The sequence below is a fragment of the Centropristis striata genome, chromosome 5 (assembly GCF_030273125.1).
Source record: "Centropristis striata isolate RG_2023a ecotype Rhode Island chromosome 5, C.striata_1.0, whole genome shotgun sequence".
In the NCBI taxonomy this organism is placed as follows: Eukaryota; Metazoa; Chordata; class Actinopteri; order Perciformes; family Serranidae; genus Centropristis; species Centropristis striata.
Window position 1 is genome coordinate 21,202,367 of NC_081521.1, and position 26,452 is coordinate 21,228,818.

Below are 26,452 nucleotides of genomic sequence, written 5' to 3' on the forward strand. Positions count from 1 at the left end.
ATTCCTTTAAAGGATTTAATTTAAGGTGGATGACTTCCAAGAGTCCATGAGCAGGAGCAGGTATACATGCCGCCCAGAAAAGCTGTCAAAACAGGGTGACTAAAACATAAAATAAAACAACTGAGTTAAGACATCTCATTACTCATTGTTAAACGGATCATTCCACTCCAAATCATCTGGAACTAAATACACCCATGTGCAGACTTAGGACAGACTCCCCCTCCTTTGGCTTGAAGAGTATCAATCACCCCTCACCACACACACACACACACACACACACACACTTTCAATTTTGGACTTCACTGTTGTCTTTGATGTTTCTGACACGGGTCCACCAGAGACCTGTGGAAACCCCCCACTGGCCACGCCCATTCTCATGCGTCCATAATTGATTCTCATGAGTATATATACTCATGATGGATGTTCATCGCTCCGGAGTTCATAGAGAGAAAAATGATTCTCTGAGCTTTTTGTTAAGGTGCATACCGACAGGATCTGGGGACTGGGATCGTGTTTCAGACGATCGATTCAACCTCATGTTAGCTGCACAGACCTCAAGTGGGGGTTGGCGTGACTTCTTGTGTGTGTGTATGAGGGTAGGAGAATTCAGACGCCATGCTTGAATGTACACTACCACTCAAAAGTTTGGGGTCACCCACAAATGTCTGTGTTGTTTACCATGAAAACAAACTGTTTTATTCATGAAATGAGTTACAAAATGATTCGAAAATATAGTAAAGACATTGAAAAGGGTAGAAATAATAATTTTAACCTGTACAAATCTCCAACTTTACCTCTAGATACTCAACCAGCCTGAGGAAGGATAACTTTATTGCTTCTCAAATCAGCACAGAACAGTTTTCAGCTGTGCTAACATAATGCTCAAGTGTTTTAATGATCAATGAGCCTTTCAACACTATAAACGTGGATTAACACAATGTGCTGGAACACAGGACAATGTATACTAGATATTTAAATCAGCCATTTCCAACTTTAATAGTCCTTTACCACATAACAATGTCTAGACTGTATGTCTGTTATTTTAATTTTTAAAAAATTGTGCTTTTCTTTAAAAAATAAGGACATTTCAAAGTGACCCCAAAGTTTTGAGCGGCAGTTTATATGCATGTCTTTGACTGTTTGTAATGCATCTTCGCAGGCATGTCTACGCTCTCCTGCATTTATAATGTATATGACAGCATAGCGACGTAGAATAACATAGTGGCGTTGCGTGTGAGTGTGCACGCTCGTGCGTTGTGTATCTGAGCAGCAGTAATGTGTCTGGGTCTGATTTGGCACTACTGGCGGCCTCTTCCATTAGAGCTGGAGGTGATTAGCCTGCAGAGTGGCTGGAGAGGGGAAAGAGGAGCGGGACTAATGCTGTCTGTTGGGGGGGGGGGTAGGCGCAGGATCGTTGTGAAGTGCCTTTTTGAGCTTCTCCTGAGTTGTTCAGAGGAGAAGAGCACAGAGAAATTGCCTGTCTTGGGCCACAAAATCCAAGTCTGAGGTTTTCAACAGATTGAATCAGATATGTATCCATTTTTAGATGTGCTAGAAGTTGAATTTTGGTGGTAATCTACTGCCTGTGATGAGTTAAATGGCTAATTGGAGTTCAATTTTCATTCACGTTTGAGCAATTTAGGTAAATCAGCCGAACATTTATCTCATTACCAATCTGAAAGTGACTCACAGCGATACTACTTGCTGATAGAATTGCATCTTACTATTATTTCCACCATTAACTCCACCAGGCGTAAGCAAAATATGCCAATGATACATCTGGCTGTGTGTTTGAGTGTGTGCATGCATTAGTCAGTCTGTCTGTCTGCAGTTAATCAGACTAATGGACCAATCACCCTTAGATTTGTTTTGCACTTTTATCAGTATATGCTCAAGGAGCTCTCATGATTGCAGTCATTCATAATTTTGATAAACTTGTTGTCAATTGTTTCATATCCACAATACGCAAAGCTAAATAGAATCCCTACCTAGTCTGTTGCAGGCCACATTATGGTCTATTCATATCTTCTTATTTCTTATTTCTTCCCCACAACTTAGACTGAAGAATCACGTGTTTACGCATGTCAGGAGTAATACTTTCTGTCATCAACCGTGGTCGAAATAACCACTACTAATTTATTTTTTTTAACTTGTTGTGGAAGACCCAGATACGTCAGAAAACTAAAAACGTTGTCATGTCGGGATTAACAATATCATCTGGTGGTGCACACAGCTCAGTAAATTTGACTGCTTCCCCAGGAACTGTGTCTGGATGACTGCCAGAACAGGAATCGGGGCTATGCTGACTGCCGCTACTACACTGGAATGTACCCAAAATAATCAGATTTGGCTGTGATAAATGGATCAAAAGGGTTTCGGCAACTCTATAATATGATGCTGATTTGTTAAAAACTTTGGATTCATGCCTTGTCAGGTCTGTCTGCAAGATGGCAAGCAAATTACTTTATTAAAGTAAAGTGTTTGTTTTGTGAAAAGAGTTTGGATTCATCAGACTCATGTTATGCAGGAGATTCTGAACACTGGCGTAGATCTGCACAATACTGAGTGAATTTTTGTAGTCCAGTATTATTTTCAACTATACAATTAATCGTTCTGTGTAGAAAATAACAGAAAAATGTGAAAAATGTCAATCACATGTTCCCAGAGAACCTAAAGGGATGTCTTTAATCCCTTGTTGAACTATCAGTGCAAAACTCTAGGATATTAAATAGTGTAAAACAGAAATGTGACAAGTCTTCGCATCTGAGAGGCTGGAACAGGAGAATCTGTATTTGCTTGAAGAACAGAAAAATCTGTATGGTCTTTTACTGTCAATATACCCAAACTAAATAACTAATTATCAGGCTCAAATTGGGCCTTTTTTCTGAGGGAAATGGAGAACGGGGCTCTGCCTTGGCAAGCAAATAGTGGGATGTCCCAGTGGGGCCCTCTCTCTGGTTCCATCCTTCAATTTTCCTGCAAAAGGTCCCCTCATATAACCCTCCCAGTGCATGTGAGTCTCGAGCTCTGCTTCCTAGGTCTCCTCTGATTGGGCAGCGAGCCTGTTGGCATCCCCCTTGGCACCCTGTGTGGGTGGATTGTCCCATTGGTGCCTGCTAAGACAAGGCCTCTGTTGTGGTGGGTGAGGGAGGCGTGAAAAATGCACTGGACCCTTTGCTCGGCTCCCAAGCCCTGTCCGTGGCCCCTGTGCTCAGAGCAGTGATTTGGCTGCAACAGTGCTTAACTCTGAAGATAAATTGGAGGCCATGTTGGTTGAGGTCTTTATAAAATAAGTTTAGTTATGTTACAGGACTTCTGTTTCTTCCTTTTGCAGAAAACCTTGTTCGAATGTGTTGCCTTTCAGGATGCTCGAAGAAAATAATTTCTTTCTCTCCTTCAATTGTTACCCTCTGAATGTCACAGCACTACCCCTAGACAATTTGTCACAATCTTCCACCTCTCAAGGTTGCGCTTGTCAAGCGAGCAATAGCTATTTCCCTCTTGAATTGGCCTCTATCTCGCCTCTTTGTGACACACGAGTCTCTTTATGACTACTGTCTGACCCTTTCTCATCGCCCCCTCGCTCTGTCCTTCCTCCTCTCACCTCCCAGCCCTCAATGTGGGACTGCAGCTGTTCAAGAGCCTCCAGTTTCTCCATCTGCCTCTTGGTCTCGTTGATGTTGGAGCAGACAGCCTTCATGGCCTGCAGAGCCTCTTCCACTGCCGGATAGTCAGCATGCTTCTTAGGGGTTCGCTTCAGCAGCTCCTAGATTGGGTAAAAAGAGGGATTTTCAAACAAAAAGCATGCACATAAAAACATTTTCACACTCCTTGCTTTACAGCCGTGTGCCCATTTTCGCTGAGTTACTGTTCGGAATATGTTGAATATGGTTTACTAAAATGTTAAATTTATGTTTAGGAGTTTTCATTGGGTTGTAGCAGTGCACTAACATTACACCATATTCAGTGTTATATATTTTGATCTAATTCATATCTTTTTATAATTTAAATCAAACCATATATACATATATATATACACACACACACACACAAACACACACATATATATGTATATATACATTTCCATTTAAATAAAAAAATATATAAATTAGATCATATTTATAATAATAAATAATAATAATAATAATATTTATTCAAATGTATATAATATATAATACATATGAATAAAATGTATGTGTGTGTATATATATATATAATTGTATTCATATATATACATTTAAATAAATTATATATATATTAATCATTTATTTTATTCATTCATATTTTTTCTTTTTTAAATTAGTTCAATTTAATTATATTTAAACTTCAAGAAAATCCACAGTTGAAATCTAAAGAAATGCATGATGTTTCTAGAGTCAATGAATAGACCAGTGTAACAATCATGATCTTAATATTGACCAAAATAAAAAGCAAAGTGATTATGATTTTTGCCATAATCGAGCAGCCATACAGCAATATTTTTCCTACTTCCTATCCAGTTGCAGAATTAAGGAATTATAAGAATGTCCACTACCTTCAGCAGCAGAGGGTACTTGCAGATCCTCTGAATGGGGGTGAGAAGGTAGCCCTCCAAGGGAATATCTGTGCTTTTCTTCCCTCCGAGTAGCATACAGTGCTGAAGAAGAAACAGAAACAAACTATGTTACACACTGTAAATGACCTCTAGCAAGGTTCTTTGTGGCGTGTATATATATATATATATATATATATATATATATATATATATAGCTTGTTTTTCCATGTTTGTATATTTTCTAGGTGTTTTACAATGTTGTTGTGCTTTTATTTTGAAAAGGTGCCATCCACTGTGAAATGGGTGCTTTTATTTTGAAAGGTAGTGACAGGGGAAAAAAAGGTGGAACGTAAAATGAAAAACCAACCGTAAAAATGAGTGCTTCGTAATTCATATAGGCCTAAAGTTGATATAAAGTATCTTTCCTGGCTGACAAGGGCACAAGGTTTGTTAACGTTTATTTTCTTCTGTCATATATATTAGCGGCAATTTTTGTTGTCTTAACTGTTGTAGTTGTTTACTTGCTATATTTTTCTCATCTCGTAGCTCTTATAGTGGATTCACAAGGTGGTCAAAGAATGTCTTATTTTTATATTCATGGAGCTACGGTTTTGAATAAATCTTGTGAACCAGGGATGCTACACACACCAATACTCACATTCATATTTACTAACTGAATAAGGTAAAATGCTTGTGTATAATAGTGAAAGAAGAGAAGAACTTTGCTAGTGAGCCGTGCCTTGTCTGGAGAAAGTGTTAGACTTTTCTTTAGCGTCCCCATTGGAATTAATTAAAAAATATTCAGAAAAACCTAATATTTCTTCATTAGGTCTTGTTTTTTAAAAGTGCATATCCGTTCAGTTGCATAGCAGAAGAGTCCATGTCAACTTTTTAATTTCTACAGTATAAAGTTTTTCAAATGTTTATTATCTAACACAGCAGTGGTCTATTTTAGGAGCATTTGCAGCTGTTTTCATTGCTGTCTCACATCTTTTGTGTTTTTTCAGCAATAAACAGACTTTAATTGACTATTGTTGTCATTTCCATTCAGTCACAGTCTGTTGCACCTGCAGTAGATCCATAACAGGTCCAGGTGCAGGAGAATAATCTGTCTCTGTTTGTCTGGGAGCAAACTGTTGGGTGTGGCCCGTTTTCCATATGTCTACCGTTTTTATAAACAAGTTATTGAACCTGTGTACATAATGAGACATGCTCTCCATGCAAGGGAAAATACATGTGCAATTATGGTGCAAAAGCTTTGATGCCACATGATATGGCATTTGTGTTTTTACCCAGAAGGAATTTTCAACAATGACGGCGATGTAGGCCTCTGTCTTTTGTTTCAGAAATGAATCACTGTGTGTTTCGTCGTCTATTTATACTTTTGACATTTTACTGTATTATTACACTTTAGGGAACCCTGTTATTACTTTCACTATTAAAGGAGAACTTAAGTCTATTTTAACAAGTGACTAGTGGGGATAACACTTTTTGTAAATCTGTCCAGTATTGAGAGAGAGCGCTGCAACCACTCACTGTCAATGTAACATTTGTGCTTATTAGTCATGTTTGACAACGTTATGGAAAGGACCATATCGAGAAGTAGGAGAGGAGGGAGTAGGAGTCTCGTTCTGAACTCTTGTGAAAGGTGAAGAGTTGTTCTGGGAAGATTTACATTTTTTTTCATAGATGGTTTTGGATAAGGTCTATGAATTTGATGGCTGTCCGTATTTATTTGAGCAAGAGCGCACGGACAAAGGGCTCCTACAACATTGAAGAGTGTGCAAGCAGATAAAGAGGAGGGTGAACCAGCTTGTGCAGGGAGACAAAGCTCAGGAGCTTTCAATTTTTTAGAACCATATCTTTTCCCAGAAACTATCACGATAAACGATAGTATCGTTGATGTTGTTTTAGGACCATTTCAAGCCACTGATATAATGATATTAGAGCATAATAATCCAAGTACATTCTTTTCCACAGCAATGCATATTTAAATCTTAAGAATATTAAACATTGGGATTTAAATGTGGAAAAGAAATATTTAAATATCCTAGATAAATAAACTATGATCAAAACAAATAAAATAGACTCTCAGGCCATGTCCAAATGTGGTTTTTGTTCTTGGCTGAGAAAACTGGGTGGGGTGGTTATGTTTTAAAAGCACTTTCAGGTTCATTGTTTTGCCAGTTTGTATTACCACTGCTCTCATACTGGCTATTGGACGTTACTGGGTTCTTCTCACTCGTGTAAACGACAATATATCAAGTCCAGAAAAAAACTATCATGTCCATTTTATATATCAAACGATAAGTCGATATAGTAATTATCGTGACAGGCCTAGTGCTGTAACCTTATGCCCACAAAGGTGCTGAAAAAATGAAAGGTGTCTATTTCTTTGAAGGGTGCTTTCCGTAAGGTTGTCAAAAAATGTGTTGTTATTACTCACATAGTCACAAAAACAAGGAGAAATAGGCTTTAGATTAAAAATTACAGAAGTTCCATTTGCATTTTTGATTAATTAAATGAGATGGCTACTTGACTTCAGTGACCTCTCTGCACAACCTCGATCTGGGCAGGTCCAAACCACAATAGCTGCCGATACAGCCTCACCGCTAATGACCACATCCTGTAACTAAAGCTTTATTACGGCAAGTCTGTCGCATTTATTTACTGGCGATAGCACTTTATGGTCTGTGTCAGCTACGTTTTCAGATTTAGATTGATGCAGGAGGTTATTAAGCATACAATGTACATGCTTTTCTTGTGTGTTATAAAGGCTTAACATACAAGATGTCTCAGTTGTATAATTATTTATGATCCTTAACAGTCAAACAGGTGTTAGGTTGTTTTGTGAACAATAAATCATTTCATTGTGCACTTAAAGGGATATCAATCCAACTAGTGGTAGCCTATTAATTTGTCAGAATGGCTTTTTTCTTTTTTTGCAAATTAACTAATTTCTATTTGTGTATTTTAATTGATTGTCTTCTAATGAGAAGCTTTTGTATGATGGAAGCACTTATTATATGCAAATATATCATTATATGCACACCCTCTTTCTGCTTCTCTTACAGTCAAACAACAGCAGGTAGACTAAAACCATAGTCTTCAGTGTCACTTTTAATATATATTTTTTTAAACAAACTATGTCTGTAATTAGATTTAATTTCTTCTACTGAGCCGCTTTGAAAAACCCTTCAATATATCCACGCTTTTCATCAAAAGGATCACTGAAAAACCTCTAAAATGTGTTCCCATTCCCCAAAAAGACTTGGGCTTTAAGAAGCTGCCCCCCAGAACCAGTTGAAAGGAGGTTTTTTTTTTTTCTTTTACAGTTACAGTCATGGTTTCTCTACGCTTTGTATTTTGCAGGAACGCAGCCTGTCAGTATGCTATGAGCTCATGGGATGGGGATGAAAGATCAAAAGCAGCCATGCAGATAAACCACTTGAGTGTTCTCCAGTGGGAAAAGCAGGCAGGATATCAGTTTAGAGTATTATAATCATATGGCAACTCCTCTCCTGCTCTGTGTGGAGAGGAGAGGATGCTGAGGGGAATTCTGACGTAAAAGAGCAGCAAAATGCAACTTATCATCACTGCAGAATTTTGGAATTCCACACATTCCTAATATACGAATGCATTTCTCTCCCACCCACCCATCCCCCGTATATATCTAAATCTTCCCTTTTCTTTCTCTCCTCTCATCTTCTGCTTATTTGTAATCTGCCAGCCTAAAGCCAGAATTCCCTCTGCTCTTCACTCTGACCTCCTTTTGCTTTCGCTTCACTTCCCTCTTCTCTTCCCAAACGCAATTAGCACTTCATTTCTACATACAATTTCAGAAGCTCTTTTTTCATTGTGTGATTCAATTAGCATGAAAATAGTTTAATCCAGAAAAAGAAATCCACTGGAATTAAAAAGAAAAGAGGAAAAGCCAATGGCGATATATGTTACACTGCCATTACTTACTATGACAATGGTTCACAATGGTGACCACTTCAAGAATTGAAACTTTCATCCTGTATCTTCTAGGCCGGGATGGGTGTTTGGAAGAAACCTGCTAACTCAAGCATCTATAACGTTAACAATCAATTAATCGCTAGGTTTTTATACTCCAGTATGTATAAAAAAAACATGCATACATGGGCAAAATAAAAGATATATGTACAGTACTATGCAAAAGCCTGTTGTGATAATGGACGCTTTTATTTTGAAAGGAAGAAAAGAGACTTCCTGTCGATCTTAAAACTAATTTAAGTGAGATTATACTGTAAATCACTATCAAGGAGTTCGATGTTTGATGTTTTATCCCCCGATGAGGCATGAGGTTAGTTTCAGTAATCTTGCATATTTAAATGTGTTTTGTGTTTAAATAAGTTTTAGATCAAATTAAACCTAGTGATTCATGTTATCAAGGTTTGATACAGTAAACTAGATTTGCTCATATTAATACTCTTGTATTTCTGTGTGTTTTATCATTTTTATTGCAAATTTCAGTTTGCAAACTGTAGCTGTATCAAACTTAATTCTCAGCTCATTGGCTTATTGACGTACGCAGAACTGAATGCTCGGCCGTGTTTCAGTTCAGTAAGTACTGACATGCAGTCAGAGATAAAAATTAAACAATACACAGAACGAAATTCCACCTGATCGACCACATTATAAACGACCATTAATAGATCATCGATTTATTACTCCCATCCCCAGTATCCTCTACAGAAGAATCAAATTTGATCATCTTCTTAAATAGAATATTGGATGTTTTCTGTATCTAAATGATAGGGAATCAATCTTGTTTCTGTTTTGCTCACGGTTGCTACTCAAAGCACAAGATCTAGTCCAAAATTTGAGATTATACTGAGCAGGTCTGACAACTGTTTCAATTCACAACCAGATGTTGTGTACTGATTTTATTTTGGAAGCATTGATGTCGCACAAGACCTAACCAATTAACCGCTGCATGACCGGGGCCAGGAGAAGTAAAAAAGCCAAAGCACACTTCAACACTGTGATCCCGCTGTTTCCAGTCCTTTGGGTCAGAATAATGCCATGGAAGCAAACCATCAGGCAGCAACAAACGCAACAGCCTCTTAGATCTCTCAGCCAATCCTATAAAGGCTGCCAACAGTCCACAGCTGGCTGGCCCAGAATCTGCAGATGATTTCATTTGTTCGGCCCCCGCTGAAAGGCCCCGTCGACATTCTGAGTTCATTGTCCCGGGGCCCAAAGGTTTGGGTGTCAAAACACAGAAACAGCTGGCAGCGGAAACACTACAAGTGCGACACAGAATTGACCTTGATGGTGGTTGCATCCTGTACAGGCGGGAAGAACCCTCTGGCCTTGTTGCGGTTCCTGCCCTTTATTCAAGTGTTAATGTGGAAATGGAGGTGAAATGATGGAGGGAAAATGAGGAAAAGGATGGATAGATGTCATAAAAAAAGGTAGTGAAGATACCAGGAAAGAAAACAAGGTGTGAGGGTTAGGACACAAATCTGGCAAGAGAAGAAGAAGATTACTTTTATTAATCCCACAATGGGGAAATTCTACCTCTGCATTTAACCCATCCTTTTTTCTTTTTTTACACACAAGTGAACACACCATGCAAGGAGCAGCAGATAAATTGTGACTGGGCTGCTTAGGTATTTCGTTCTGTTTTGTACTTATGTTATGGCGTCTTCAAAAATCTAAACATTTAAAAGCGAGACTGAAGCGTATGCATATGTTTTAAATAAAATAACATTAATACATTTTTAAGACCTTTCTAAATCGTATTTAAGACATTTTAGGGAGAAAATAATTTTAGGGGCCTTGAATTGAAATTATTGGATATTAGACGTTTAAAGCCTTTTTAAGATAACTATATGATAATACTGTATATTGTGAGCAGGGTAATCTATTGTGATTTTTTTTAAATCCAAGTTTAAAAACACAATTCAATACAATATTCAATACAGAACACGCTGCCATATGCATAAAAATTTAAGTTGAAAAAACTGTACTTTTTAATGCAATCACACATGTGGGATCCAATCAGATTTCCTAAAACACCGAACATTGTAGCACTACTTTTTGTGCAATTTGAGCAAAGCAATCCTGTCTTCCTGTCTCAGCTTACGTTGGAGTTAAAGGGTCAAAAGGTTGAAGAAAGATTACAACACTGTATGACTATCGGTCAGAGAGAGAGAGAGAGTGTTTCTGAGAATTGATACAATATCACAAAAGATAATATCGCAAGTCTGGCCATCACGAGGGGAAAGGAAATGTAGGACTCTTGTGATATGTAATTATGAAAACGTGGAGTTTTTGTATGCATAATTAAGAGGAGAGAAGTCAAACTCATAGCGAGAAGAAGAAGGAAGCCTGTAAAATAAAGAAGAAAGACAAATGTGATGACCTGATGTGTGGAGAAACGAAGGAGGATAAGTAGGACAGAGGAGACTTACCAGCAGGAAGGTCCTGATGTTGGGGATTTTGTTGAGCTCCATGAGAAGTCGCAAAGCCTTCTCATGGTTACTGCAGTACTCGCCATACACTGAGAAACTCTCCCTCTGCAAAACAGGAGAGAAACACAGGTCAGGACTGCAGACCAGGGACTTCATATTATATTTTACTAGTTGGCAGCTTTGAGACAAGTGACAGGAGGAAGCTTCACAGTGCAGAAAGCTCCAGTTACTAAAGTCTAATGAGATTCAGTTGCACTTGTAGTGGAGTTACCATTGCAAGGAAAGTTGTGGATAACTGCACTTGCACAGCTGTCACCACTTATCATCATTAGGCGGGCATTGGGACATGTAACTGCAACAGTGATTAGACACAACTACTGTAAGAACACCAGCCCTCATAAAACTTTTCAAATTGTTATGTACTACTCACCAACACCATTTGTCACACTTCTCTATTTCAAAGAAGTCTGCATCATAGTGGGGAGAAAAAAGTGCATGCCAACACACCACACTTCCTTTTTCCTAGCTGATAGCATCACACTGTGCAACAAGAAAAAAAACAGACACCAATACAGAAGCTTCTGTTGAGCTCTTTACAATACGTAACATGACACCTGGACAGGTGAAGACACTGTAAAATGCATTATTCATGCAGCAAACTGGAGACAAACAATGTATATACAGTATCACAGCTGCAGTTGCATTTACACCCTGGAGCTTTTTTTTTAGGCCTATTGTGTATTCTTAACTATGCAACAGTAATTGGGATGTGAAACCATGTGCACGCCAGGGCTTAAAGCTCGAGGTCGAGAAACTGAAACTGTCATCTGAAACAGCCTAGTAAGTGAAATCCAAAACTGCAGGTGCTCGGACACCGCTTTCAACCTCAACTGCTACTGCCCCAAGGCGTTGCTTTTAAGGCTGCGGTGGCCATAATGCAACAAAGGGAATAATTAATTTTCAGTCCATAAGTACTGAGCAGCAGTGGACACCACAAATGGATGTCAGGAAAGACACAGGGGACTGACAGTCAATCTTTGTTTTGATAAATAGTTTGTTTCAAGTTTGAAGATTTACACTTCGACTATTGAAGACATTTATTTTTTTACAAACCGGTTAAAAAAGTTCATTTTATGATGTTTTTTTCATTTAAAATGCTATGTATTGTACGCTGTTGAGGCTACTGAATCTTTTACACATGTTTATTAAACGTACTGTTCATTTGTTCATTTGTGAGGAACAGCAATAATGTTTGTGGGTCAATTTAACCCAGGGTATGTTTAATTATCCAAAAGTGTAATAAACTAAAAAAATCCCAATAAACATTGTCAATAATCAATATTTAATGGTGTTATTGACCTCTCACAGATCATGGTTCAATGAGGATAATTCACTCGTATAAAAAATGCATGTTAAAACTTTTTTTAATGTACATTGGAAATACCTACATATGAAATACAATGGTTTGACATGAAGTTGATATTTTTTAAATTTTATTTAACTTTTTATTTTTTTAAATGAAAAAATACTTTTAACTATATATATTTTTTAGATATTTAAACTTTGAAATCGGTCAATTTGACCCACAACATAACACCCATAACAGGAGTGTTAAATAAATGATATTCAAATTGAAAAAACAACTCACTTGTGCACCATTATGTTCCAATGTTGCCTATGGGCAACAAACCCAAAAAACGTCTCAAAAAATTGTTTTTGTTATAATTGGCATCATAATGTGTACAATAGAGGGTTAACACCAATCAGCCTCAGAAGTTTGATAGCATGTCCAGCATCCTGTGAAGGCACACAGAGAATCATTTGTGTGGTTTTACAATCACACCTAATTGTATTTGTGTGTGTGTGTGTGTGTGTGTGTGTGTGTGTGTGTGTGTGTGTGTGTGTGTGTGTGTGTGTGTGTGTGTGTTTCACATGGTAACCCAGCAGTAGTGACAGAAGCAGCCAAACAAAGCTTACAGCTCTTTTTATAGAACTCTGTATCTCTGCTCAATCCCTTTCCCCCCCAACCAGAACAGAAGAAGGAGCTGAAAATCTTTTGTAGATGTGTAACACAAGTGAGCAGCACAATATAAACAGTGGGCACTTTTTACCACACAGGCAGGCAACAACCCAAACACACCCAAAGCCGCGTTTTTGGCAGGGGATCGCAGCTCTGAAGCACCACTGGGAGCAACAGCTGGGCCGGCATATGGCGTGGAACCCCAGATACTGTCAAACTGAGTTAATACACGGCTACAGGAAGAGAGAGAGCGCAGGAGGGGCAATGCTTGTAGAAAATGATTATTTTCATTCTCGATTAAGCTGCCGAATAGTTTCTCAGTTCATCAACTGATCGCTTTATCAATAAAATGTCAGGAAACCTGGTTTCTCAAAGTCTTTAAATGTCTTGTTTTGTCCATCCAAAAGGCAAAGATATTCCGTTTAATGACATAAAACAGAGATAAGCAGGGCATCTATATATTTCAGAGGCTGAAAACAGCATATTTTTCCATTTCTATATGCAAAAGTACAATAATACAATATCTGATTGTTCATGTGCACATAATCGAATAAGTATACCCAACAGTCTGAAAAAAGCAACGTATTCTCAATGGCTGCCCATAAAATGGATTAAAAGCTATAGAGGTGTTACTAGATGTTTCCACCCATCTACTCAAAATCATCCACATTATTCCTGTAAAACAGATTATGTGTTTAGTTTTTACTCTACAGGGTGCAGATTTAAAATGAATAGGGCTTTATTATCTCTCACATTAGCAGGCTACATCATTTATTTCACTGAGAACACTGTGCTAGCTCAGCAGTCCCAAAGCTCTCAAGCAGAAACAAATGCATTGTGACCAAAGAGTTGATTCTGGCTCTATTTTACTCACAATGCAATACAATAAATGGACCTCATTTTTAGAGTGGTCCTGACCTTCTGGATATTGGACGACCTCCTTCTCTACCTCCTGAGCCATAGCTGTCCTATTACTGAGAAACAAACCATGTAAGCTGGCCGAATGTGAATTTTGCAGCTTCTTACAATGCTGTGCATAGCAAAAAATACTAGTAAATGGGAATCACCAAGAACCACTCAGCCAGTTTAAACAGATTCTGAAGAAAATGTATGTCTTAAACAACATATTTATATTCTAATCATTGAGTTGGACACATTTCTGAGAACATGGGAGCCTTTTATGGACCTCTGACTGAAACCTAACCCCTTTTACTAAATGTGATTCCACAGGATGAAAAGGAGATAGAGGCATTGAAACCATAGCTGAATTATTATTAGTTATTATTATTTTTGTTCCTATGTTATTCTCATTTACTTATACATTTTTCTATTACTATTGTTTGTGTATTCTTGTGTGTTTTCTATTATATTTCTCATATAGACTGTAAAAAGCTTAATTCAGGTACAAGAAACCTCAAAAAGTTGTTTACTGCTGCTGCATCTCACAGTCTGGACACCTTCACTAGCCCTTCCTGGTTAAATAATTGGGGATAGCAGCAGACAGGCAGAGGACATATTCTGTTTACTTTACTGGTTTCATAAATGGCAAGCTATTGGACAGTTAGATGTTAAGTTGCTGAGCCTCTAGACTCTAAGACTTTAGAGGACCATGCTGTTAAATGCTTTATAAGACATACCATTTTATTTTTCTATTATATTTTTATTATTTTAAGCATTTAACATACACAAAGTAACACACATACCCATACATACAGTAGTGTTCAAAATAATAGCAGTCCAATGAGACTAACTGGATTAATCCAGATTTTTAGTATATTTTTTATTGCTACATGGCAAACAAGGTACCAGTAGGTGCAGTAGATTCTCAGAAAACCAACAAGACCCAGCATTCGTGATATGCAGCTCTTAAGGCTGATAATAGAAAAAGAATATGGTATGTCTTATAAAGCATTTAACAGCATGGTCCTCTGAAGCCTTAGAGTCTAGAGGCTCAGCAACTTAACATCTAACTAGTAAAGTAAACAGAATATGTCCTCTGCCTGTCTGCTGCTATCCCCAATTATTTAACCAGGAAGGGCTAGTGAATGTGTCCAGACTGTGAGATGCAGCAGCAGTAAACAACTTTTTGAGGTTTCTTGTACCTGAATTAAGCTTTTTTCAGTCTATATGAGAAATATAATAGAAAACACACAAAAAGAATAAAAAAGAAGAATACAGAAACTTACCCATGAACAGAATTCCTAAGAAGGCAGTCTCTAGGGGTATGTATATGAAGCCATCGTATTTTAGAGCCCCCACGATACCATTTTATCCCGATACTTGAGTCACGATACGATATTGCGACTCAATATATTGCGATTTAACTGTTTAACTGCATTTTGTGTTCACAAGATTAAATTCAGTCAAGAATTGTTTTGTCAAATAAGAGAAAATTCTCAGTCTATTCATCTTACTTCAGTCTTTTTATTTCTCCACAATGAGAGTCAAACCCACAGACTGACGAACAAAGTATTCAGTCGAACTGAACTGAACTGATATCAAACATGTATGGACGACAACAACTGCAGCATTTTATCAAACTTCCCTCTAAACTTTAAGCTTCACTGCTCTGAATTTTTTTTGAATGAAGCATGAATAAAAAAGCCTAACTTTGCAGCGTTATATTGACAACTTCCCGACACGATATCCTGACACACATGGTGCCTATAGATTCCTTAGAGCTTCAAGTCTAGTGTTCTTGTAAGAGCACACTATATACTATCCACCAGGCTTCTTCTTATTCATCCGTTTCCTCCGGGGGGGGTTTTCGGTCGACTACTCCTCCCAGAGTTTTGGTCGCACATACACTTAAAAGTATCAAATCGACCGGCTCGGCCATGACAAGGGTGCTATGACTTTTCTAAGGGTTCTGGCAAACGGTTTTCAAATTATTCAGCAAAACACGTCAAAAAATCCCCCCAATGTTATCTTATGGAGAGGCTAGAGTGGATGACATCATAGCTAGAGTGGAGAGGGAAAGAAAAATGTGTCAAAAAATAAATTTGGAAACTGCCTTACATTCCTTACATCTTCTAGTTTTATATAATGTCAGTATATCCAGTATGTCCTAAAAGTGAGCTTGCTACAGCCTTCGGAAAAAAACAAAAACGGCGAAAATACAGACAGCTAGAGCACTAAATATCGATACTTGGCGGCAATGAATCGATATAATACTGCCATGCAAAATATCACAATACTATTCTGTATCGCCCCCCCACCACCACCTCTACTGTATATAGGTTTGCACTTACATGCTCCTGGACATGTTGGCAGCACTTCAGCAGCTGAACCTGAAATAACCCTTTCACCTCTCAATCACAATCTGCAATTGAACCCTCCTGCTCCCTAAAAAAACCCTGCCTCTTTGCAGCTATGTTTACAATCTAAGGCCCTCTCTCTCTCCGAGGTATTTCCTTTTCTCAGGTGACAACAACAACTACACAGTCAATTCAGGGCTAAACTAGATGTCTTACTGGGGCCAACGTGTGAACCGCAGAGTCAATTTTAAACACGGGGACTACTCCAACAGACTGAAAGACATCAGTTGTACCCAGAATAGCTCAAAGACTTGGGTTGTCCCTTTGATAAACATAAGTCTTTATTTGAATTCTTCGTCACTGGAATGTTATTCCGGAGGCTAGATGAGAGGGTCGTATCACACACAGAGGAATCACGCAGGAGTCAAAGCATAATGGGTGTAGTTGAGAGAGTGCATAATGACACGACTGTTGCTTCCTGCACAGCGCTCACGTATACACTCCCAGAAATAGAGCAAATATTGATGTCTCTGATTTCTCCTCTAACATGAGTCACTTCTTCACCTTTGCAGAGTTTGGATAATCTCGTGCATGCTGTGGTCTTGAAATGAGGGCTAAGAATCTGTGTGTGTGTTCAAGGCATGAGACGTATTACTGTTTTCTCCTTTATTTATTCATAGTGATGGAGAAACATCTGCATACCTCTTAAGAAGAGTTTAGATTTAAAAAAACAACTCTGGTTGTTTAATTTTAAAATAAAAGCCTGGTTCTCTTTCTTTCTCTGTCTGTCTCTTTCTTTTTTTTACATCTGCAGCCTCCCAGGCCATCTTGGCAACATCTGACTTTGAATAGCAATGAATCTTCCCATTTTTCTTCCCTAACTGTGAGTGGCAGACAGTCTCGTGGAACAATGCGGGAGGTTAATCAAATCTCAGTCATGGTGTTGACCTCTGGTAGAGGTCAAGGGCTACGGCCTGAAGGCGCCAGACGGAGACGACCGATTGGCTGAGACGTGTCAGTGTTGAGGGAGACAAAGGTCACGGGTTGGAGAGGGACGTGTAATGGATATGGAGGGTAACACTTTTCCCCCTGCTTAGCATTTATAAGCAGCATGTAAACATTTAGTAAATTAAAATCAACTATAATGTAGCTGTAAGAAAATATAAGGACATGTTTATTATATACATATAGTATTTGTAAACTATTATAATTTATTTTATGAAGACATTTTATATTATTATTATTGTGTTTTACTATATTGTGATTCATCATCTGATCATCCTCCATTTGATGATGCATGAATTAACAAACTTATCTGTTTACAACTAAATTACAGTGTGTTATAAACCATGTTTTGTATGTTTATATACTGGTTATTAATTATAAATAGAGGGCCTTTAAGTGTTGTCATATGCAGTAACAGGTGTGTGTGTGTGTGTGTGTGTGTCTGTGTGTATGAAGCTCAATATCTCAACGGAAAAATAAGTGTGTTTGTGTTCATTTTTCCTTCAGTTTGCATTTAAATATGTTGATGAAACAATTCTTTCGAAGCTAACTGCCACTAATTATGTCCGAAAAATAGTGAAAAATATCCATTTCGGCTTCTTAAAGTCCAAGATGTCTTTAAATAACTTGATTAGTCAGCCCAAAACCCAAACATATTCAGTTTAATATGATAAATAAATCAGAGAAAAGCAGGAAATATCTGATGCAGGCTGAAAACTGCATTCTCTACCATTTTTGCATGAAAAGTTATTTTAAAGATGAATCAATTATTATTGACTAGTCTCTGCAAATCACATGATAAACATTTGAACAGTACTCTACTTAAATACTATTTAAATCCATTACATCAATGCTGCAGAGCAGCATTGATGTAATGGATGTAATGGATGTAATGGAATATTTTGCTTTGCTTTATATTATGACTCGTCATGTGTGAAAAAGAATGAAGAGGCTTAGTTCAATTAGGAATCTGAGCACTTGCAGCTTTCTTATTACCCATCCAGTCTGACCTCTATATATCCAGTCTGACCACAGGGTGATGGAAAAAAACAGCCTGGGCTCCTTTAATCAATTCTCCACCCTGACACTTGGCCTGACGGACTGAATAACCAGAACGCCTCACACATGTGTGTGAAGGTACATTCTGATGAGCCGATTCAACAGCTAGCCACAGATGTGATTAAATGTCATTCATGCCACGGGCAGGTAGTGGATGGGTTATTATTGATTGATTCATTTCACCACAGAAGAGAGTTGGTGTGGTTCATAAAATGGCATGAAGGTTGGAGAGAGAGACATTTCTCAGAGGCAAAATCTGCACTGAAGACAGAAATTATTTTAGTGGGTTTATGAGTTTTATCTCAGAGGCAAAGATCTACAGAATCTTACTCTAATATCAGATTAACCCTGGGTGAAAAAAGCAAAGGGCAGAAACTTTTATTGGCTTTCCGACAATTACATTTCTCCCCGTCTTTGAAGAACTAAAATTAGAATCAAAATGGCATCCTGCAGCACTGGCGAAGAGGCTGATGGAGCAAAGTGATGGTGGAATACCTACCTGAGGTGTTTTGTGCCTTAGTGAAAGTGAATTGAAGTTTATCGGAGAGAGACAAACAGGGAGAGAGCGGGAGGCGGGAGAAGGAGCTTTGCAATTGAGTGCTACCAGCAGAAGCATTGTCCCCTCGCTGAGTGACACACCATCTCTTCCTCTCCCGGACACAGACCCTTCTTTGTTTGTTCCCTGGGGCCAAACGAGTTCAAACAGAGGGGAGCGGAGGGATGGTGGGCCTGCAGAGCGGAGAGAGGAATCTTTGGATGGAGGGATGGAGGGGTAAAAAGAAGAGAGATGGGCAGGGAGGCAGGCTGATGAAGAGAGACTCTTTTTGCCTGACAGGATGCAGGCCTGTTTGGAAAGGAGGAAAGGCAAAGGGGTGGAGGTAGTCTGTGAGAGAGTGTGTGTGTGTGTGTGTGTGTGTGTGTGTGTGTGTGCGTGTGTGTGTGTGTGTGTGTGTGTGTGTCTGTGTGTGTCTGTGTGTGTCTGTGTGTGTGTGTGAGGGGGGAGTCCAGGAGATGGGAGGGGTGTTTCATGTGAGAAAGAGAGAATGAAGGGGTATTTTCACAGCAGGCTTTGCACGCTTTCCCTGCATCTGTGGTTACGGGTAGCCCATGAAAAGAGTTTGTGTGTGTGTTTTTGCATGGAGTAGGAATTCATGCATGCATGCGCTGCCACATGCATGTCCATGTGCTTGTATATGCGTGTGACTGTCTGCTGTTTTATGTGTGTGAATGTGTGTGTGTCATGTACTTACAAACTGGAGGAACACATGACCCAGTGCTTGCTGAGGATGAGGCTCGGGCTGCAGACTGGCCTCCACTGCTGACAACACCTCTTTGTGCAACTCCAGGATGTCCTCAATGTTTGAAAACAGAATCTATAAACAGGGGGATGATGTAAAGGGGAGGGGATGCAGAGGAAGGAAGAGATAAAGAGGCAGGGTGGAAGGAAGAGAGGGGAAAGAGCGAAGGAAGTGACCAACAGATGGACGGAGATGTGGGAAAGAAGGCAAATCCAGGGATTAATATTACATCTGAGCATCAAAACATTAAAAAATTGTTTTTGTAGAGCCTTTTGTACCTTGACATGTTCAGGTGAGAGACACTGCTGGTCCTCTGCAGTTTGTTTGATTCTGTGCAAAAATGCCTGAAGAGGAAACAGAAACAAAGCTTATTGTTAATAGGGCATTGCAAGACAGGGGTGTCTAAAAACAAGATAAAGACTCTAAATCTGAGGGAAATTATCTTGCTGCATGGACAGATAATTTCACTTGACAAGATTTCTTGAATTAAAATTGTTAAATCTAGAAATAAGCATGTTGAACACTTAAAAAAAAGAATTTAACTCTTTAAACAAGATAAATTATCTAACACTTCTAAATCTAAGGTTGTTTTTTTTATCTCAGTAAGAACCAAATAATTTGTAGTGCAGCTACACTTATTCTGAGAGATTCAAACCATCTTTTGTGCACACAAGCGTGGACTGGAAGTTGATGTTCAGGTTCCCTATACTGATTATATATTAAAGCAGTATGTATGTGCTTTGAGGAAACAAATGCATATAGATCCTGTCACATCCCTATGCGTGATCATAAACACACAAGCCTTTGAGCTACAGACAGTCACATGTACGCTCACATATTTCATTGAAAATTGTCTTTTACGGTGCTACACAAAGATGTGTCACAGTTGTTCCACTATCCCTGAGGTCCTGCAGAGCCTCCCACTATATGGCAAGACATGTTTATTTACACCGTCTTGTTTACACTTAATGCTCACTGTATGGATGTTCAGCAGTGGAAGCTCATGCACCTGAGCATTCAGCTGTAAGACGGCAAAAATAACTGCTTCATTGTTGCAGCGTCTGCACACACCACTTCACCCAAGACGGCCGTAATAGGCTCATGTCAAGTTGCTTGTGTGTGCAGTTTTCTGTGTGTGTGTGTGTGTGTGTGTGTGTGTGTGTGTGTGTGTGTGTGTGTGTGTGTGTGTTAGCGTGCCTGCCAATCACAATTCCGACTCAGACAAATAAAAGAATGGTGAAGAGAGAGGGGAAGTGAATCTGCAAACAGTTTCTTTTATTCTCTCTTCCCCAATTCTCCGTCTGACAGCCTTAACCTGCCTCCGTCTGACTCTCGGCCTCATCTCAAGTTGCAACACTGTCTCGAAAAGAAAGGGATCGAGGAGATATGAATCCCCAAACCGCAGTATAAAAGTCTACTCCTGTAGCCTCCTTCATCTGGCAGACTCCCGTTGTTGTGTCTGCCTGCATTTTAGTGCCTTAAGTCTGAAAATTGATAGCCCGCCACATGGATAAAAGGTGTTAGAAAAGAAAAAAACTCTGGGTTCAGTGATGGATGTGCAGTGAAAGTATACCTGGAGGATAAAGCTGTTGCTCTGAACCTTTCAGCAGATTAACTCTTGACACTTATAAATTACAATAAGGAAACAATGATCTTTGACACTCACGTCAAAAGGTTATTTGTTGCTGCAGTATCTATGTACTTTTTTGGTTTCATTCATTCAGGTTCTGAGATAATCTTGCCTCAAGACCAATACAATCAAATCAAATCAAATCAAACTTTATTTATATAGCGCTTTTCATACATAAAAATGCAACACAAAGTGCTTTACAAAAAATAAGAAAAAACAAACAATAAATAATAAAAATCACAAAACCCACCCCTCCCTCCCACACATACACATCTGTAAGTACACATACACAAACATGCACACACGCATTTAGTCATGCACGCACACAAACACACTCAGACTCACACACAGCACATATTGATTGACAGTGTAGAGACATGGCAAGGCACCGAGGATCCAGATGAGGAAAAAGCAACCTGTGGGAGCATCCACACTGAGAGGTGGCAGAGCCCACAGCCATAGAGGACGCCGTCACAGGGACCACCAGGACCCGGGGAGACCGAGGCGGACTCCACACATGGTGCAGAGCCGCCCAGCCCCCCGGGCCCAGGGAGTCCCCAAGACCACATCCCCACGGGCAGACCCAACACCCCCCCCCAGTGAGGAGGCCCCCATGAGGGAACACTGGAGCTAAAGACTAAAAGACTAAAAGACTAAAAGACAACAGGACAGAATAAAAACTAAAAGACTAAAAGACAACAGGATAAAAACTAAAAGACTAAAAGACAACAAAAAGACAACAGGACAAGATAAAAACTAAAAGACTAAAAGACAACAGGATAGGATAAAAACTAAAAGACTAAAAGACAACAGGATAGAAAATAAAGATAAAAACTAAAATACAATGGGAATAAATAAATAAATAGTAAAATAATCAGTTAAAAGCTAGACCAAACAGGTGGGTCTTGAGCCTCCTTTTAAAAACATCAACAGTCTCTGCGGTCCTGATGTCCTCTGGCAGGCTGTTCCAAAGGCGTGGGCCATAATGGCTGAATGCAGCCTCCCCGTAGGTTTTAGTTTTAACTCTTGGAATGATTAAAAGGCCGGTGCCAGAGGACCTCAGGACCCGCGAGGGTTGATATGATAAAAGCATATCAGATAGATAAGATGGCCCAAGACCGTTAAGACATTTAAAAACTAATAAAAGAACCTTAAAATCAATCCTGAAACACACGGGGAGCCAATGCAGGGATTTTAAAACCGGTGTAATGTGCTCCCGCCCTCTGGTCCTCGTCAGCACGCGTGCGGCTGAGTTTTGTAATAATTGCAGGTTGTGGATGCTGTTTTTGGGAAGACCAGAGAGCAGGGCATTACAATAGTCTAAACGACAAGAGATAAAAGCATGCATCAGCACCTCCGTGTTGGCCTGGGAGAGAAACGGGCGGACTCTGGCTATGTTCTTAAGATGGTAAAAACCTTTGTTGAAAATCTTTGTTGTATTTTTAATATGAGGAATAAAACTTAGCTCAGAGTCAAAAATGACGCCCAGGTTCTTTACACATTGTGAGGTTTTAAAATCTCGTAGTTTTGGTAAAAGTTTCTCTCTCTTGCCTTCAGGACCGATGACTAAAACCTCTGTTTTGTCCTGGTTGAGCTGTAGGAAGTTCACTGCCATCCATGACTTGATATCTAAAATACAGTTTCAAAGGGAATCAATTGGCTCAGTGTCATCAGGAGACACGGCGATGTACAGTTGTGTGTCATCAGCGTAGCTGTGGAAGCTGATGCCGTGTCATGACGTCCCCAAGGGGAAGCATATACAGATTAAAAAGAATTGGACCTAAAATTGACCCTTGGGGAACCCCACACTTGATTTCATGTGTTCTGGAGGAGCATGTATCCATACTTACAAAGAAACTTCGATCTGAGAGATAAGAACTGAACCAGTTAAAAACAGTACCAGAGAGGCCGACCAGGGTTCGGAGTCTGTTTAATAAAATGTGATGGTCTACTGTATCAAAGGCGGCGCTGAGATCCAGTAGAACCAAGACTGTTAATTTCTGTGAATCTAAATAACACCTGAAGTCATTTAAAATCTTTAAAAGAGCTGTCTCTGTACTGTGGTTCATTCTAAAACCAGATTGATATTTCTCTAAAATGTTGTTTCTATTTAAAAAATAATTTAACTGGTTAAAAACCAGTTTTTCTAAAATTTTACTTAAAAATGGTAAGTTGGATACAGGCCGGTAGTTATTTAAAATGTTGGGGTCTAAATTACTCTTCTTCAGAAGGGGCTTCCCCACTGCCGTTTTGTAGGCAGTGGGGAAGACACCCGTCTGAAGAGAGCAATCCACAACATTTAAAATCTGTTCCTCAAAGAAAGCATAAAATGATTTTAAGAGCGATGTGGGAATAGGATCTAAAAGGCAGGTTGTTGGGTTTGCTTGGGAGAAAACTCGACCAAGTGTCCTTGCATCAACCAGGGCAAAACTCTCCAGTGTTTCCTCAGATAAGAGCGATGGTTCAGGTGTGTAAAAAGTTACATTCTGGGATAAAAGACTGGATCTGATACCATCGATCTTACTTCTGAAGTGGTCTGCAAAGTCCTCGCAGAGGACCTCTGATGGTGTCATGTGAGCTTTATTAAAACTAGTGCTGGTTAAAAGATCAAAGGTGGAGAAAAGAAACCTGGGGTTGTTTTTATTGTCTGTGATGAGTTTCGAGAAATGGGAAATTCTTGCTTGTTTGACTGCGTTATTGTAGGTTTTGAGTTGTTCACGTAGTATTTCATGATGGACTGTTAATTTAGTTTTTCTCCACCTTCGCTCTGCACTCCTGCAATTTCTTTTTTTTTCTTTTTTTTTTTTTCTTGGCAGTAAATGCAATTTCATTACATCAAAAATTAATTCAACAGCAATGTTTCAGTAAGCCTGGGCAATCCAAAGTCCTCAGTGCAGAGTTTCAGCACCACGCACTCTTTCATGATACGTTAGTTTGGGGAAAATCATGCTTAAAATCATGATTTCACTGCTTAGTGTATCAGTGTTCATAAATTATGTAAATAGGCGCATTACCATTAGGTACTTTTCCCTCTAGTGAGCCGCTTTGGGTGTGGCTTGAGAGAGAGGATCCACCCAACTTCACCAGTTAGGGGCTCAGGTAGTGGCTCAGAAAGTACCTGCCTTGAGAAGGTACTTTCTGAGCCGCTACTGATTAGTTGACGCTGATTGGATACGGCTGAGGCAGTGATTTTGCGCAGGCGTCATTCATTTGCAGACTGGTGCAAACTGGACACTGAGGGGTTAACATGTCCTGCTCTGAGAGACTGCTGCGGGAGGACTGGGCTGCTTATGAGTGCTTTGGGATGGCACCTGCTACTCGTTAAGAAGAGTAACGAGTCTCCAAAAGTCTCCAATAACACCAGAAAAAGTCGCTAGATTTGTCACTTTTTTGAAAAAGAATCACTAGATCAGTCTGAATAGTCGCTAAATATAGCGACAAAGTCGCTATGTAGGAAACACTGCTTGCCGCGTCAGTCTGTTGTTACATTCGAACTCCGTTGGTTAGCCACTACCTGTATGGGAACAGAGAGAGTGGGGAACTAACTAGTGGGTGTAGGCAAAAGACTGCTCGTTAACACAAATATCTAGTCAGCCAATCACATGGCAGCAACTCAATGAATTTAGGTATGTAGACATGGTAAAGACGAGCTGCTGAAGTTCAAAGCGAGCATCAGAATGGGGAAGAATGGAGATTTAGGTGACTTTTAAGGTGGCATGGTTGTTGATCTGAGTTTTTCACAAACTGCTAACAACAGTAAGTGCTCAAAAAGTATCAAGAGCAACCCAAAATGCTGCCAAAATGCAAGTAGGACAGTACTTTTTTTGAGTCATTTGAGTAAACAGATCCTTCACAGAGAACCCTTGCATGCTCTATGCACAGTCAGTCACACACACACACACACAACATCAGCCAGCTCCATGTATTACTTACAGTAAGTCACTTGCCTATAATGAAAGACTGACACTTGTAATCACACATTTGCTCTAAAGATAGAAGCCAGCCAACTGAGCAGCAGGCAGCAATCATATCATTTCCTCAGAGACCGTACACTTTGGGAGGATTGTCACCAGTTTTTTTCCCTCTTCGCTGGCTTTTGCGTAGGTTGAACCAAAATAGAAAGCAAAGGTCCTTAGCAGCGAGCTGCGACCTCGCTAATTAAGAGCAGTATTAAAGGGAAGCCGGAGCTGCTGTGTTCTTGACTGGTTTTGGGAGGGAGCTGATTGTGCTTGAGGCATACACTAATTAAATCTCCCATATGGCAACTTGTACCATGTCCACACTGGAGGAGTCACTCATGTGAGAGATTGCTCCCTGGCAGAGAAGACAAGAAGAGGCAGGAAACAAGGCTTTGAGATGGAGGAGAGCAGGGTGACGGGAGGGTAGGAGCAAAGGATGAAAACAAAAAAAAAGGACATTGGTAGAAGGGTGGATGAAAAGTATCCAGACTTTGGAGTAGAGGTGTGAATCAGCAGAGGCCCCACGATACGATTGTATCCCGATACTTAAGTCACAATACCATATTTTTATTTTTTTTTAAATTGATTTTAAGCATTTCACGATATGGTGAGTATTGCGATAAAATTCTCAGTCTATTCATCTCACTTCAGTCTTTTAATTTCTCCACAATGAGAGTCAAACCCACAGACTGACCAACTGAACTGATATCAAACATGTATGGACGACAACAACTGCAGCATTTTCTCAAGCTTTCCTCAACTTTAAGCTTCACTGCTCTGAATTTTTTAGAATGAAACATAACAAAAAGTCTAACTGTGCAGCATTATTTCGACAACTTCCCAACAAGATATGACACACAAGTTGCCTATAGATTCCTTAGATCTCTCTGCTTTCATATGATACCAGTATCTCCAATATATTCCTAAAAGTGTGCCCGCTACGGCCTCCAGGAAAAGAAACGGTGAAAATACTGACAGCTCACCGGCCATCGGAACGCTAAATATCGATACTTGGCGGCCATGAGTCGATATAGTATTGCCATGCAAAATATCGCGACACTATGCTATATCGATTATTTCCGCCACCTCTACTTTGGAGCCATTTCTCTTTGACATCTACCATCCAGGCAGGATTCAGTCTTCAAACAAAATGTGCCACACAGATGTGGTGACAGTGAGATGTGCAGGGAGGACGGAGGGAAGCAGCAACAAAGAGATCCTTTCAGTCCAGGTCTCGCCCCAACATG

The 26,452-nt window shown here is 39.5% G+C and overlaps 1 protein-coding gene across 2 annotated transcripts in view; it reads right to left on the reverse strand.

The window, feature by feature from the left end:
* Window positions 1-26,452, reverse strand: part of prex1 (phosphatidylinositol-3,4,5-trisphosphate-dependent Rac exchange factor 1) — a 124,654-nt gene that overhangs the window by 75,663 nt on the left and 22,539 nt on the right. For both annotated transcript variants that reach the window (XM_059332697.1, XM_059332696.1), the window contains exons 2-6: window positions 19,895-19,960; window positions 19,569-19,691; window positions 10,978-11,082; window positions 4,535-4,636; window positions 3,605-3,766 (exon numbers count right to left, since the gene is read on the reverse strand). In XM_059332697.1, the coding sequence (XP_059188680.1) occupies window positions 3,605-3,766; window positions 4,535-4,636; window positions 10,978-11,082; window positions 19,569-19,691; window positions 19,895-19,960 (558 nt within the window). The remainder of the gene's footprint in view (window positions 1-3,604; window positions 3,767-4,534; window positions 4,637-10,977; window positions 11,083-19,568; window positions 19,692-19,894; window positions 19,961-26,452) is intronic.